This window comes from Euleptes europaea, chromosome 9 (genome assembly GCF_029931775.1).
Source record: "Euleptes europaea isolate rEulEur1 chromosome 9, rEulEur1.hap1, whole genome shotgun sequence".
Classification (NCBI taxonomy): Eukaryota; Metazoa; Chordata; class Lepidosauria; order Squamata; family Sphaerodactylidae; genus Euleptes; species Euleptes europaea.
In genome coordinates, this window is record NC_079320.1 from 10,229,122 (window position 1) to 10,245,507 (window position 16,386).

Consider the following 16,386-nt stretch of genomic DNA (forward strand, 5'->3'; position numbering starts at 1 on the left):
AATGTTGCGGTTGTTTTTGCTGCACAAGATGGGGGGGGGGGCTAAAATAAGCTTGCACATTTTTGGACATTGTAATGTCACATTTTGGCTTGGGCAGTTACCGGGGGGGGGGGCGCTGCCCATTTTGTGTACACCATTAAAACCTGCCAACTCTTGCCTGCAGATGATCTAAAACCAGGATCCAAGGAGACATTCCCTGGGATCAGCGCATCTTCGGTTTTCCATTGACACTGCTCTCGTTTTTTTGGTGCCGGGCAGATGCCAAGCAGCCCCCTCCCTTTAATTCCCTAAATTTTAAATGCAAGATCTAGTTTTAAATAACACATTTTAAACACCAAAGTGCTAAATGACAAAAAGCAAAGAGGACTTTTGCATTTGGTTTGGAAATAAAAGGAAAGGCTATCTAAGTAAAAAGTGCCAAAGTACAGAAAAGTCATGCACAAGAGACAACCAGATAGCTTTGAAAAAGGTAGAATTTGGGAAAGGAAGTCCTCAAAACGATGCAAAATTCAGAATCTGAAGAAGTGACATTGCTGGAAATTTGGAACATTTTTTTTTTTGCACATTGTGTGAACTCACCAACACGGCAGATGGAATTACGATACACAACAACAGATTAAAAACAGTGGAACAGACAACACAAGAAAGAAATAAAATTTTGCTACTTTTTTTGTGTGGTTTTGGGTCTTTTTAAAAAGGTTTTTTATACTTTTTTTTTGCTTTTTAAGTACTTAAATAATAGGTGAACTATAATTAGCCGCGCAGGGTGGGGGTCTGGGAGGGGGAAGAGAGGATCTTTTAAAAAAGATAAATTGAGCTCCCTCCTGCTTAGCCCCGTAAGGTACCGCCTTCGCTCTACTGGCCGGTCGTTGCCTGATGTGGCGTGCATGCGCACATGACGTAGCAGCTTTCCACAAAGGAGCAGGGTAGGCGCACGACTACATGACGGAAACGGGCTGCAGCGGAGGGCACGGGGAGACGCTCCCTCCTTGCCGGGAGACATCGGCGCCGCATGCTGAGGAGGCCTTCCCTTCCAAGGCCGCCCCTTCAGGCGCATTCTCCTCATTGTAGAGCCGCTTGATCCCATCGTAGAAGTCGTCCACCTCCATCTCTTCCACTTTGCGCTTGGCCGTCGCCTGCTTGCACCTGCTGGGGGCCGGCCGGCGCAGGCCCAGCGCAGCGGATCCTCGGCTTGGCACTTCTGGTTTGCGGTTGTCCTTGGCGCCCGGGCCTGGGACCAAGGAGGGGTGGAATCGAAGGCCTCCTGCGTGGCAGGTCACCAGGTTGTGCTTCAGGGGGGTGTAGACGTAGACGGAGTTGGGCGGCAGGGAGGAAGGCTGCAGAGGGGAAAGGTGGTGTGCCACGAGCTCCCGGCAGTGGATCAGCTGGGAGCTGTCCATCTGGGCAGAGGAAGAAGAAGAGTTGGTTTTTATATGCCAATTTCCTCTACTACTTAAGGAAGAATCGAACCGGCTTACAATCACCTTCCCTTCCCTTCCCCACAACAGACACCCTGTGAGGCAGGTGGGGCTGAGAGAGTTCAGAAAGAACTGTGTCTAGCCCAAGGTCACCCAGCTGGCTTCACGCACAGGAGTGGGGAAACCAACCCGGTTCACCAGATTAGCCCCCACCACTCATGTGGAGGTCTGGAGAATCAAACCCGGTTCTCCAGATCAGAGTCCACAACTCCAAACCACCACTCTTAACCACTACGCCATGCTGGAGGGAAGAAGCTGAAAGAAGAGCTTGGTGGAGAGGACGTCTCCTGCCAATAGGGTCCCTCCTGATGTATCTTGGTTTTTTCCTCCCCTTTTCTCTCTCCCCCATGCACGCACGGTACATACAACCCACCAAAAGCATCAATGCCCAATATAAGAAGACACGTGTGCTAGTTGTCTGTGCACATTTACTCAGAAGTAAGTTCTGGTGCAGTGGTTGAGAGTGGCGACTCTAATCTGGGAGAACCGGGCTCAATTCCCCACTCCTCCACACAAAGCCTGCTGAGTGACCTTGGGTCAGTCACAGTTCTCTCAGAACTCTCTCAGCTCATGCGGAGACAGGCAATGGCAAACCATCTCCAAACATCTCTTGCCCTGAAAACCCTACTGGTTCCTCCTTAAGACAGCTACGACTTGACAGCAAACACACACAGACACAATTTCCTCTTGACACAATGGGGCTCACTGACAAATAAGTGTTCAAAAAACCCTATCCCTCATTTCCACACATTTGTTTATTTATTTGCTTTACTTATATGCCGCCTTTCTCCTCAGTGGACACCAAAGCAGCTTAGGGTATTCTCTTCTCCTCCATTTTATCATCACAACCATCCTATGGGGTAGGTTAGGTCTGAGAGAAAGTGGTCACCCAGCAAGGTTCCATGGTTGTGGGGATTCAAAGCTGGGTTTCCCAGATCCTAGTCCAACACTACTACTCCACTACTCCATTCCACACCCTGTAGAAATGTTTCTTTCCAAACCACTAAAAATAGTTTCTTTTCCTCTCGGTAGGTGGCTTCATAATATTCAAATATTTTTTCTCAAAGCCCTTGAAACTCACTCCAGGACTAAGGTCACCTCCTTCCATCACAAGGGATTCCCTAGCACAGGGGGTCCCGGACGTTGTTGAATCTGTGGGTAACTTTTGGAATTTCGAAAACAGGTAGAGGGAACCACCACAAAGTGGCCTCCGATTTAGGGGAATGATAAAATGACTGCCATGAGATGCAGGGGTGGGTGGGACTAATCCCACAGTGGCTGCCATGGGGGCTGGGTCCAATCGTAAAATGTTAGGAGATTCCAAGCCAAGCATCCTATCATGGAGGCAACTGTCTTTGAATTACTCCCTGCTGACACAAATCTGATCCCTGCAGGGCACTTCTGAAGAACCTCCTGCTCTAATGAGGGGGAGGAAAGAGTGGACCAGCTTTTTGCTTTGGGGAAGAAGCAACTGAGTGCCAGGAAAACACCACATTAGAGGTCTGGAAAGGCACTATACCAATTTTCTAAATAAACACTAAATCACTGCTCTAGCACTAGGGAAGACCAGCAGGCTAGCCCAATCTCGTCAGATCTCAGGAGCTAAGAAGGGTCAACCCTGGTTAGTATTGGATAGGAGACCTCCAAGGAAGTCCAGGGTTGCTACACAGAGGAAGGCAATGGCAAACCGTCTCTGTTCGCCTCTTGCCTTGAAAACTATGGGTTTCTCCATAAGTCATCGAATCATAGAGTGGGAAGGGGCCATACAGGCCATCTAGTCCAATCCCCTGCTCAATGCAGGATCAGCCTAGAGCATCCCTGACAAGTGTTTGTCCAGCATCTGCTTAAAGACTGCCAGTGAAGGGGAGCTAACCACCTCCCTAGATAGCTGATTCCACTGTCAAACTACTCTTACTGTAAAAAACATTTTCCTAATATCCAGCCGGTACCTCTCCGCCCACATCTTAAACCCATTCTTGTGAGTCCTATCCTCTGCTGCCAACAGGAACAGCTCCCTGCCCTCCTCTAAGTGACAGCCCTTCAAATACTTAAAGACAGCTGCAACTTGATGATGATGAAGAATTGGTTTTTATATGAGTTTCTCTACCACTTAAGGAAGACTCAAACCTGCTTACAATCACCTTCTCCTCCCCTCCCCACACAGATACCCTGTGAGGTAGGTGGAGCTGAGAGAGCTCTAAGAGAGCTGTGACTAGCCCAAGGTCACCCAGCTGGCTTCATGGGGAGGAGTGGGGAAACCAACTTGGTTCACCAGATTAGCGTCAGCCACTCATGTGGAGGAGTGAGGGAATCAAACCCGGATCTCCAGATCAGAGTCCACCTCTCCAAACCACCGCTCTTAACCACTACACCACGCTGGCACTTCCCACCACCAGCACTAGACTAGCTTTATGAGCCAAGGCTCCTTCCTCCTGGAGGTGAGTCAATGGGCCTCGATTACGCTATGGCAGGAAACAGCTAGGCCCAGAAAATAGTTCCGGCCTCCTGCCATCGGGCCGAAAGATCAACTCCCCTCCCTGGCAAAACAGCTTCAAGCTCATGCAGAGTGCGAGGTGGCCCTTCCGAGGGAAGACAGGGCAGCTCCTCGAAGGAGCTGGGGGGGGCATCGCCCGCCAACCGCTTTACCTGTGCCTTCTGGAGCAGTTCGATGATGAGGGCGAGCCAATCAGGGACCAGTTTCTCCACCTCCAGGCTGACGATGGCCAGGGCCAGCAAGGAGCCCTTGAACTGCCGGAGCTGGTAGCAGGCCAGGCAGTGGAGCAGCTGCTTGGTGAGCAGGGCCAGGTGCTGGGATGGGCTCATCTTGGGCAAGGTGGTCAGCAGCTGAGGCCTCGTTGACAGGGCGGCTGCATGGAACTGGATTTGGGGGAGGAGGAAGAGAAGGAGGAGGAGGAGGAGGAGAAGAAGAGTTGGTTTTTATATGTCGACTTTCTCTACCACTTAAGGAAGAATCAAACTGGTTTATAATCCCTCCCCCTCCCCACAACAGACACCCTGTGAGGTAGGTGGGGCTGAGAGATATCAAAATAGAACTGTGACTAGCCCAAAGTCACTCAGCTGGCTTAATGTGTAAGGGTGGGGAAACAAATCCAGTTCACCAGATTAGCCTCCGCCGCTCATGTGGAGGAGTGGGGAATCAAACCTGGTTGTCCAGATCAGAGTCCACCGCTCCAAACCACCGCTCTTAACCACTACATCACGCTGGGGACTTGGAAGGATTGCTATGCTGGGGCAGCTAGAGCCAAGTCTTACTTGAGAGCCCTGATGATGGCCAGCTAGATTCGAGTCTAGCAGCACCTTAGAAAGCATCAAGATTTCCGGGGTATAAACTCCCAAGAATCAAAGCTCCCTTCATCCCCTTCTCCCTTGGTATCTGACGAAGGGAGCTTTGACTCCCGGAAGCTCATACCCTGAAAATCTTGTTGGTCTTTAAGGGGCTATACTGGACACGAGCCCCGTGGCACAGAGTGGTAAGCTGCAGAACTGCAGTCCAAGCTCTGCTCATGACCTGAGTTCGATCCCAACTGAAGTTGGTTGCAGGTAGCCGGCTCAAGGTTGACTCAGCCTTCCATCCTTCCGAGGTCGGTAAAAGGAGTACCCAGCTTGCTGGGGGTAAAGGGAAGATGACTGGGGAAGGCACTGGCAAACCACCCCATAAACAAAGTCTGCCTAGTAAATGTCGGGATGTGACGTCACCCCATGGGTCAGGAATGACCCGGTGGTTATACAGGGGACCTTTACCTTTATACTGGACTCGAACCAAGCTATTCTACTGCAGAGCGACACGGCCACCCTTTCAAAACATGCTCTTTTAAAATCTTTGAAACATCACTTTGTTTGGAAACAAGCCGTGGGAAGAAGGCAACCAAAGAATGCATTTCCCCCCGTTGGCAAGGGAAGCAGCGAGGAATGCCGCCATGCAGGTGACACAACCCAAATTAAACCATTATATGAACAATTCCCTGGCTCTCATTACTGAATATTGTATTGAACAACTCTATAAACAACATTAACTTCTACCTCATTTTTGGGGGGGAGACTGAGATCCAACACATGTGGAACAGGCTTCCTCGTGAGATGGTGAGCTCTCCTTCCCTGGAGGCTTTTAAGCAGAGGCTAGATGGCCATCTGTCAGCAATGCTGCTTCTATGACCTTAGGCAGTTCATGAGAGGGAGGGCACCTTGGCCATCTGGGCACGGAGTAGGGGTCACTGGGGCTGTGTGGGGGGGTAGTTGTGAATTTCCTGCATTGTGCAGGGGGTTGGACTAGATGACCCTGGTGGTCCCTTCCAACTCTATGATTCTATTCTATTAATTTGGCAGGGAGATTATGTGTCCCTGGGTAGCACAATCCATGCATACCTGGAAGGAGCAGCCATATCCCTTCTGGGCAGGGATGGTGCACTTCATTCCAGAAAATTATTGGATGTAGATTCAGGGTGGACAAAAGGAAATACTTCTTTACACAACGAGTGATTAAAATCCAGAATTCGCTGCCAGCGGATGTAGTGATGGCCATAAGCATAGACAGCTTAAAAGGGGATTTTACAGATTCACTGCAGATAGGTCTACTGGTGGCTAGCCAGGGTGACTAAAGGGAACCTCCACATTCAGAAGCAGTAATCCTTTGAATCTCAGAGCCAGGAGGCAACATCAGGGGAAGGCCTCAGCCTCTATGCCCTGTTGTTGGCCCTCCAGAGGAACCGGTTGGCCACTGTGTGAGACAGGATGCTGGACTAGATGGATCCTCACTGATCCTGCAGGGCTCTTCTTACATGCCTTCACAAGCACAGTTCTCAAGACTCCTCAGTGGAACATAAGAACATAAGAAAAGCCATGCTGAATCAGATCAAGGTCCATCAGGTCCAGCAGTCTGTTCACACAGTGGCCAACCAGGTGCCTCTAAGAAGCCCACAAACAAGACGACCGCAGCAGCACCATCCTTCCCGTGTTCCACAGCACCTAATATAATGGGCATGCTCCTCTGATCTTGGAGAGAATAGGTATGCATCATGACTAGTATCCATTTTGACTAGTAGCCATGAATAGCCCTCTCCGCCATGAACATGTCCACTCCCCTCATAAAGCCTTCCAAGTTGGCAGCCATCACCACATCCTGGGGCAGGGAGTTCCACAATTTAACTAAACTGAGGAAGTCTGAATTAAACCAAGGAAGTCTGAAACCAGTTTAAAACAATTGCCCGGGCCTGCCGACTCTCGGTTTTGGTTTTATCCTGAACAGGAAAGGGCAGAGAAACATTTCGCTTCCTTTGGCAACAACGCATGAGAATGAAGTACAGAGGGAAAAACATCTCTGACCAAGTTATGCAAATTAAGCCCTTGGAAGAGGCAACGCCCCTTTTCTCAGCTTCCAATGTTTCCATCTGTCATCAAACAGCCAGCTTCCAGAGATAAGGCCTAGAAACCTTTTGATAAAATGCAAGGCTGTATTCACAGCATGCTCAGTTCTATATCTGTTTTCTACACTTGGGAGGAACGTGGCCACGAAAAACACACAGCAGCATCAGCATCCGCAGGCCAGTTTTGGTTTACTTGACCCTAAAGGCCCTCATTAGGTAATGATACTTGGAAACAGCCACCGCATCAACACATGAACACATGAAGCTGCCTTATACTTGGTCCATCAAAATCAGTATTGTCTACTCAGACCGGCAGCGGCTCTCCAGGGTCTCATGCTGAGGTTTTTCACATCACCTACTTGCCTAGTCCCCTTAACTGGAGATGCCAAGGATTGAACCTGGGACCTTCTGCATGCCAAGCAGATGCTCTACCACTGAGCCACGGCCCTCTCCCCATCCCCCTCTCCTCCAGCCTAGGCGCTCTGTGTTTCCACCCTTGACTCAGTCTCCCCTGGGCTTCCTTCCCCCTTCCCTGGGCACGACCTACTCTCTCTCTCTTTCTCTCCTCTTCTCCACCCCCTCCAGCAAGACCAAGCGCAGGCAGCATATTTACAATGTGGAGGAAATCCAGCGGGGTTGCTGTGTGAAGGTCCCAGTTCAGTTTATCCAGAATGATCTTCTCCATCCTGCGAATTTCTGCTGGAGAACAGCCACAAAAGCTGTCTCTGGCCAACACTTTCAGTACTGGAATCCTCTGCAAAAAAAAAATGGAAAGAGGAAAAGGCTGAGAAAGAGACAAACAACAACCGCCGCTTTAACGAACATTCCCAGGAGATGGGCCAGAAGCAACAGGAGGGGGCTGCCCTGGCGAAGCTTAGCAGGATTTGGCCTGGCCAGGGCCTCCATGGGAAGCCTCCCAGGAAGGAGAAGGAGGAAGAAAAGGAAGAAGAGGAAGACGAAGAAGAGTTAGTTTTTATATAGCAACTTTCTCTACCACTTAAGGAAGAATCAAACCGGCTTACAATCACCTTCCCTTCCCCTCCCCACAACAGACACCTTGTGAGGTAGGTGGGGCTGAGAGAGCTCGAAGAGAACTGTGACTAGCCCAAGGTCACCCAGCTGGCTTCATGTGTAGGAGTGGGGAACCTTGACCTTAGGGTACTTAATTCTGTAGTTTTTAGAGTTAAGTTTTCTTCCCCTTTTGTTGTTGGCACCCCATTCTGTCATACAGGCTGAGTAGGGGTTAAAAAACAAAAAGATCCTCCTCGTTCAACCGCTGCCTCAGGACGGGGTGAAGCAGAAGAAACAGGAGTCTAGTATCAGCTTGCCAGCCGCCACAACCATCAGCCAAACCCAAAAGGCAGCTCCAGATCCTCAGGGGGGCGGACTGCACGCCGACTGCCCCACCTTTGACCCCACGGCAAATTCAGCCATCAAAGCAGACGACGTTTTCACTCCTGCCTTGGCAAGGCAGCAGCGACCACAAACAGGTTAACTGCAGGTTTTCAAGACGTGCGTGCACAACTCGGTGCCGTTGCTCTTCACCCTTAGGGGAGAACAGTTACCTCATCTTCCTCGATAGTCTTGGCGGCGAGGAAGAAGCAGCTGATTGCAATACAGTTCAAGTACTTTGGACGGGCCTAGAGAGAGAAAGAGAGAAACAAAGAAAGAGAGGAGGTTACACAATGCAGATGTTCAGCTTGCGAGAGCAACTCTGTCCCACGCGCACTGTCCATGAGAGATGGACAGCAAACGCCGCACATCTGGATCAATAAGGTTGCTCTCTTCCTTTTGCAGCTCTCGGGGAGGAGGGAGTCACAGGTGTCCCTTTTGGGGTGATCCAACATTCAACTTAGGGTAACTATGCACTGATAGCAGCCCAGTTACAAGAGCTAGACCAGGGGCGTCAAACAGAAGGACCGAGGGCCAGATCCGGCCCCTTGAGAGCTCTTATCCAGTTGAAGCAGCCACACACCCCAGTCCCAATCTGGGCTGGTGAGCCCGCTGTGGGCTCGCCAAAGGAGGCAGCCGATCCCCCCACCTTCTCCGGGCTGGTGAGGCATGGCCCGGCCTCACCTACATCACAAGGTGTCTGTTGTGGGAAGAAGTAGGGAAGGTGATTGTAAACCACTTTGAGTCTCCTTAAAAGGTAGAGAAAATCGGCATATAAAAACCAACTCTTCTTCTTAATCTGGAAACCTTTTGAGGCCTAGAAAAGCTAAGAGAGCCTAACTGTCCCAGGGGGAGGATGCCTTTTGGCTTTCTCCGAAGATATTCCATTAGGAAAGGCAGGCCTACCACCTGCCAAGGACATCGCCATAGGAGCTACCCCAGAAACGTCCAGAGGAGGGTCGGCGTGTGAGCGGCTTCACTGCTAGCAACAAAGATCTTTCAAGAAGAATCGGTAGGGAGCCTTAAGCAAGAGAAACCCCAGTGCCTGACCACATGAAGAAAGTCATCCAAGTCAGATCCTGCCGGCCTTTCCTGCCCCTAGCTGCACGAGAACAAAAATCGGGAAGGATCGCAGCACATTTCGACCTCATAACGGCCCCCGGGAAAGGCTTGTAAACAAGAAAGAATTGGCCCTGGGCAGAGAATTCTTGGCAAATGGGGAAAGAGCAGCTGCTTCTCTGTTCTTCTTCTAGAGCGGTGGTTCTCAGGCTTTAGCAACCTCTCCTCTTGATTTATACATTTTCACAGACTTCCAAGCCCCACCCCACCCCCGCCGATTCTGCCAAACACTGGACACAACTCACAATGCATCAAGAAGAGGTGTGGGGGATCAGTAGAAAGCTACCCCTATCACACACTTCTTTTGGTGAAAATTGTACTAGTAATGGGTCTAGCTTCTCTGAAGCACGACCCTTTCAAATCCTCATGGCGAAAAATCTTAGATGAGAAATTGTCATTGTTGGGCTTCTCGCAGGATCTGTTATTAGTTCTTGGGAAAACTGAAACTTTCACCAAAATTAAAAAGGGCATTAAAGAGCTTGATTATAGCAGCACTACTTTTTGTGCTTGCCGCGTTTGTTCATCCCAGTTCTTCGGAATACCACCACCACGCGGTTTGCCCGCTTATACTTATTATTTGACAACTCCTCGTCTTTCTAGAGTCTTCTGTTTAGCTAGACTGAATGCTAACCCCTCTATGGTTATGCAGGGCAGGATTTTGAACATACCATACCCAGACAGGACTTATCCTTGCTCTTCTGGCTCTATTGATTTATTAGTTCCATGCCCTTTTGGGATGCTGCTTTTATGAGGAACTTCAATCACGTTATATCTCTCCCCTTTTAACATAAATCTAATGCCTCTGTCTCTGACATAATGCCTTTTTTATTAAGTGACAGGGATCCCAAGGCTACATTGTCAGTGGCAAGATTTATTTCGGTCCTTATGTTCCTCAAACATTAGATTTACACTGCTCAAGATCAATGGGTCAAGGAGCTTCTAAGGGATAAAGGAAAGTAATGGGTCTAAAGCAGAGCCAGAAAGAAACACATACAATTTGAAAACCAGAAATAGGAGAAAAGAGCTTTAGAGCAGTAGCTACGCAGAGAAATGCGAGTCTGAAATCTCAGCCCCATGGGCTGAGTCCTTCCTTTCTGCCCAGCCAATAAGTCATAACCACAACGGAAACAGGGAGGTGGGAGGGGAGTTTCCAGGGATCCTCTGGGGACCACAGCAGGAGAAATGAGGGGGAAAGGCCATTTTTAGTAGACAAATCTCCCAACTTTAACCTCAAATCATCTAGAGATTAATTCCTGCCAGATGGCTCAACTTTATACTCCGGCAAGCAGACTCGCAGAAAGCAGTAAGTTATGGAGAAACAAGAAAGATTTGAGGGTTAAGCAGCTTCAATAGCTTGCATTCCTATTAAAAGAAAAATGGATTTAATTTTTCATTTCAGTCCCTCAAGATGATTTTTTGTATAGAGAACCACACAGGGGGACTAGCGGCGGCCATACCGGGGTTTCAATCCGGTCTTAAGGGGTTGGTTACTGGCAGACTTCACGGGCCACGGCTTCCTTTCAATCCTATAATTCTGTGGGGGAAAGATCTCAAGAAAATGGACTGACACGACTGAGCAGGGACCCCAGGCCCCAAGTCTAAAAAAATAGATGGATCCCATTCTCTGCCCCAGTACCGGATATTTTGTTAGCAAGTGATACAATATTCAGAAATCGCTTCTAAACAGCCACTGATACTTCTTTACAGCTCCCTCCTTCTAGGCTCTTGAATGAAGATTTAATTTATACGAAAATGGAAGCATTTTCCCCGCTCTCTCCCAGGAAAAGCAAGAAAATGATTATGATTTCTACAGGGACGCTTTATCCAGTCTGGCAAACAGCAAAATGGAATTATTCTCTCTCATTTTTTCGACATTCATAAAAGCTCAATGGAGCGAGAACGTTGCGGGTTTTTACAGCGTCAGAGGCTGCGTTCCCTTAGGTGGGCATCGCTTTTTGAAAAAGAAGGAACTCCATGACTTATAGTGGGAAGCAGAACCAATAAAGCCATCTTGGCATCCTATTCTAAACAACGGGCCAGCTACTTCGGCACAAAAGTTCCATAACTTACAGTCTGCCCAAGCTGGATGCTGCCAAGAACATAAAATTTAATTTTATATGTGAGACTAAAAACAGCAATTAAGAACAAACTTAACAGCACAACCTCGTGCTCGTAATATTAATCCTCAAAGAGCATCTTCTGAAACACGCGGGTAGCAAATAAACAAGAGACGACGCAGAGGGAGAATTAATTTTAATTCAGCTCTGAAACACCTACGTGCTTTGCATTGGGAGATCTGTAACTTATACTCGGAACGGTTCCCAGAATAACAGAGTTTGAGCACATGTACCCGAGCATCTAAGAACACCGCCACTATCCAGAACACCATGCCTGGTAATTCTAGAGGGAGGCCACAGGTCACTAGAAGAGCTTTGCTTTCAAGATGTCCTGGGTTCAATGCCTGGTATCTCCATTAAGAGCAAATATCAGACGATGGAAAAGACCATTCTTTGCCTGAAACCATTCAAGCAGACAACACTCAGTAAGAACCAACCGTCTGACTCAGTATGAGGCTGTTTTGTGTGGTCCAAGAGCTGCCACATGAGCCATGGACACCTGGATTTTTCTCCCTGGAGCAGCAAACCACCAAGGCTGACTGCAAACGGCCCCAAACAGCTTCCCCAAGTTTCAAAAGTGGCTAACACTGGAGAGTGGGACTGTGACACAAGAAAAGTAACTCCATGGGCTCAGAGGATAGCCAGTGTTTGTGCTCTTGGGATCACAGCCTACATCCATTTGTCTCAGATACATTCACTGAATACACCTGAGAGTCATAAGTCATTTGGCATCTGTAGATTCTTGGGAAGAGGGCAGAAGTATTTCTTCACACAATGCATAGTTAAATTGTGGAACTCCCTGCCCCGGGATATGGGGATGGCTGCCAACTTGGAAGGCTTTAAGAGGGGAGTGGACATGTTCATGGAGAAGAGGGCTATCCATGGCTGCTAGTAAAAATGGATACTAGTCATGATGCATGCCTATTCTCTCCAGGATCAGAGGAGCATGCCTATTTTATTAGGTACTATGGAACACAGGCAGGATAATGCTGCTGCAGCTGTCTTGTTTGTGGGCTTCCTAGAAGCACCTGGTTAGCCACTGTGTGAACAGACTGCTGGACTTGATGGGCCTTGGTCTGATCCAGCATGGCCGTTCTTATGTTCAGAAGGGGGGAATCTCCAAGTAGTCCCCATAGAGGAAGCAAAAAGTTCTGCATGGATGGAACAGTAGACAGGGAGGAAAGGTCTGAAAAGGAGATGCCTTGGGTGAAAAGCCCCTGCTCCTCGCCACGGAGGGGCCAAATCCAGGGAAGAAAGTAACTTTTATAAATGGGCCTTCTCAAGATTCCAGTTGTCAAATATTTACCTTCACGGCAGCTAAAAACCTGTCCAAGAGGCTGACAGCCAGGGCGAGCGTTTCTGGATAAAGATGGAACTGGCACTTGAGTTTGGCCAGCCAATGGATTACTTCGTCCCGCTGGGTTGGAGAAATGCCTACATCCTGTATGGGGGAAAAGAAAAACCTCAAATGAGAATCCCAAACGCTTTCAAATACTCATGGAGGAGAAAATAATGCACAATGTGTGCAGACAGCCCAAATCCATTTTAGATGCATCCACATAAGAACAACCATGCAACTGGTGCGTACATCGTCACATAAAAAGTTATTGTGTACATATGTACTGGGAATGTGAAATGTGAGGCTGAGAAAGAAATATAAAAAGAGAGAGCAAAAGAGCAAGACAGCAAAAGAAAGTGAACGAGAGGAAGTGTGTGATAGTGGAACAGAAAGAAAAAGAGAGAGTGAAAGAGAAAAGGAGTGAAAGAGCAGGAGACAAAAAGGGCACAAAAGAGAAAGAAAAAGCAAGTGAAAAAAAAGTGAGAGCAGAAGAGCAAAAGAGAGAGTGAAAGAGAGAAAAGAGTGAAAGAGAAAGGAAATGCAAGAAAGAGAAAAAGAACAAGAGACCGCAAAAGAGAAGGGGAAAGAAAAAGTGAGAGCAAAAGCGCAAAAGAAAAAAGTGAGTGAGTGAAAGAGAAAAAAAATCACCAGTTAAAGACAGAAAAGCAAGAGTTAAAGAAAAAGCAGGAGTGAAAGAGCAAGAGAAAAGTGAGAGTGAAAGAGAGAAAAAGAGAGTGAAAAAGAAAGCAAAAGCGAAAAACAGAAAGAGATAATAAATGACACTCTAACCACGACCCTATCACGCCAAAGACACTTATACAGCGCTTTCTCAATGTATTCGGCGGCTGCTCCACTGAAATACAAAAAATACCAGCCTGGGGAAGGGCTGTGGCAAAGAATCTGCTCCGTGTGTTCAAAGGTCCCAGGTTTGATACCCAGCGTCTCCAGTTAAAGGGCTCAAGTAGGAAGTGACGTGAAAAACCGTCTACATAAGACCCTGGAGAGCCGCTGACCTTGATGGACCAACGCTCTGATTCACTAAAAGGCAGCTTCATATGTACATATGAACACTGGCTTTCAAGTAAAACCATTCAGGACAGACGACATGATTCTCCCCAAAGGCAACATAGCTTTTAAAAAAAGGAATAGGGTTCCTGGGAAAGTTGCTGGAGCTCGGAACAGAGTCTCCTTTTCTACAAAATCTCTTCTGACTTGCAAGGCCGTGACCCCTTGCTCGTATTCAAAAGCTCTCATTATTACTGTTGATCTGCGGTAACTGAAGAGCCTCTTTTCAGCCGGGCTGAGAAAAGATCTCTGGCTGCGGAGCCCGGAGCAGAATGGATCACAGCTTGGATCACCTCTAGGTGTCCTTCAAAAGCCACAATAAGCGGCAGGTAACCCATATGGTTGGCCTCCTCTTTGAAGGAACAACTGTTGCTGCTGCTGAAGTAATACCTTGGCACAGCTCTTAAGAACTGCTTGTCCCAGTTTAAAGAGGCCCTTTGGCGACAGGCCCAATTTCCTCTAGCCTCTCTCTGGATGAGATACACCTCTCCCCTCCCTGCTCATTACTACGGTTCCTCAAAGCTGATGCCTCGGCATTTTCTTCTCAGCCGACTTCCGAGCTTCTCGTTGAATACCAAGGACTCTACCACTGTAACTTGTGAGTCTGCTTGAAGCTGCTATGACTTAACGGCAGGTTTTCTCCTCCTTTGTCCCAGCACCACTAGGGCCACCACCCTCCAAGTAGCGCCTGGAGATCTCACATGAAGCTGCCTTCTACTGAATCAGACCCTTGGTCCATCAAAGTCAGTATTGTCTATTCAGACCGGCAGTGGCTCTCCTGGGTCTCAGATCTGGAGAGGTCTTTCACATCACCTACTCGCTTCGACCCTTTAACTGAAGATGCCGGGGCTTGAACCTGGGGCCTTCTGCATGCCAAACAGAGGCTCAACCACTGAGCCATGCCCCCTCCCCTGCTATCTCCTGCTATTACAGTTGGTCTCTAGATGACCAAGATCCCCTGGAGAAAATGGCTGCTTTGGAGGGTGGGCTGTAAAGCATTATACCCTGCTGAGGTCCCTCCTCTCCTCAAACCCTGCCCTCTCCAGGCTCCTCCCCTCAAATCTCCAAGTATTTCCCAACCCAGAGCTGGCAACCCTAACCACCACCCTTTAATCCAGCTGCAGATCACTGCCTTATAGCTAGCTGCGTGGAAAGAAGTCCAGGCATGCTGACTATTCCTTTATTAATTATATTTAATAGCCCAATAGCATCAGCAGCCCAAGTGGTTGCTTAGGGCACAATAGTTTCAAGGGTGCTGGAAAAGCAGTATGAGATCTGCAAGGTGCATTTTAGAAGTCTCTGAAATGTCTCGGAGAATACTGGGGTACAGTCAGATGCCAGGTAACAGCCTGAATAACCCAGACTAGAAGCTAAGGGGAGAGGCCGTGGCTCAGTGGCAGAGCATCTGCTTGGCATGCAGAAGGTCCCAGGTCCAATCCTTGGCATCTCCAGTTAAAGGGACTAGGCGAGTAGGTGATGTGAAAGACCCCTGCCTGAGACCCTGGAGAGCCGCAGCCAGCCTGAGCAGAATACTGACTTTGATGGACCAAGGGTTTGATTCAGTAGAAAGCAGTTTCATGTGTTAATATATAAGCAGGGTTGGCCATGGTTAGTTAAACTGAAAACTGAAGAGATCTGCCATAGCAAGCAAGGTTAACCCACGAATCCCTGGCCTATTGCCTAAATGCTGTGTTAAATATAGAGCTACCCCATCTGCAAGACATACCCCAGCCTAGATCTGAGGACAACTCTCTGCTGCAATCAATGTATTTATTTCGAACATTTCTCTGCTGCCTCTACAGAGAATGTGCCCAAGGCATTTTACAAACTAAAACATTAAAATCATAAATAAATAAAAATCTTTAAAAGCAATCACTATTTCAAAACCGAGACACAGCATAAAAACAGCAAAAAAAAAAATCAGCAACTTCAAGCACATCTCATAGAACAGTTCTCAGGCTAGAGGCAAACTATAAAAAACAACTTTGAAAGATCAACAGCTGAATCGTATCGGTTGATCAATCAACTAATTAATACTTTGTACCAGCTAGCAATATTTTAAAGATGCCCCCAAGTATTAACTCAAAGAAGAGCCCCATGGCGCAGAGTGGTAAGCTGCAGTACTGCAGTCCAAGCTCTGCTCACGACCTGAGTTCAATCCCAACAGAAGTCAGTTTCAGGTAGCCGGCTCAAGGTTGACTCAGCCTTCCATCCTTCCGAGGTCGGTGAAATGAGTACCCAGCTTGCTGGGGGTGAATGGAAGATGACTGGGGAAGGCACTGGCAAACCACCCCCTAAACAAAGTCTGCCTAGGAAACGTTGGGATGTGACATCACCCCATGGGTCAGGAATGACTCGGTGCTTGCACATGGGACCTGTAACTTTTTTTTAACTCTCCCCCACATACACACACACAAACACAACACAGTGGGGATAAATACAGTATAAACATCTCTTGGCAACTGTACACCTCTACAACAGCTGGGCGTGGGACT

At 48.2% G+C, this 16,386-nt stretch overlaps 1 protein-coding gene across 1 annotated transcript in view; it reads right to left on the bottom strand.

Annotated features, from left to right (window-relative positions):
• Positions 1-938: 938 nt before the first annotated feature.
• The window catches only part of CCNI (cyclin I), a 28,486-nt gene continuing 13,038 nt past the window's right edge, over positions 939-16,386 (bottom strand). The window contains exons 2-6 of the mRNA XM_056855147.1: positions 12,794-12,928; positions 8,425-8,499; positions 7,473-7,613; positions 4,125-4,355; positions 939-1,400 (exon numbers count right to left, since the gene is read on the bottom strand). Coding sequence (XP_056711125.1) covers positions 939-1,400; positions 4,125-4,355; positions 7,473-7,613; positions 8,425-8,499; positions 12,794-12,928 — 1,044 coding nt within the window. The remainder of the gene's footprint in view (positions 1,401-4,124; positions 4,356-7,472; positions 7,614-8,424; positions 8,500-12,793; positions 12,929-16,386) is intronic.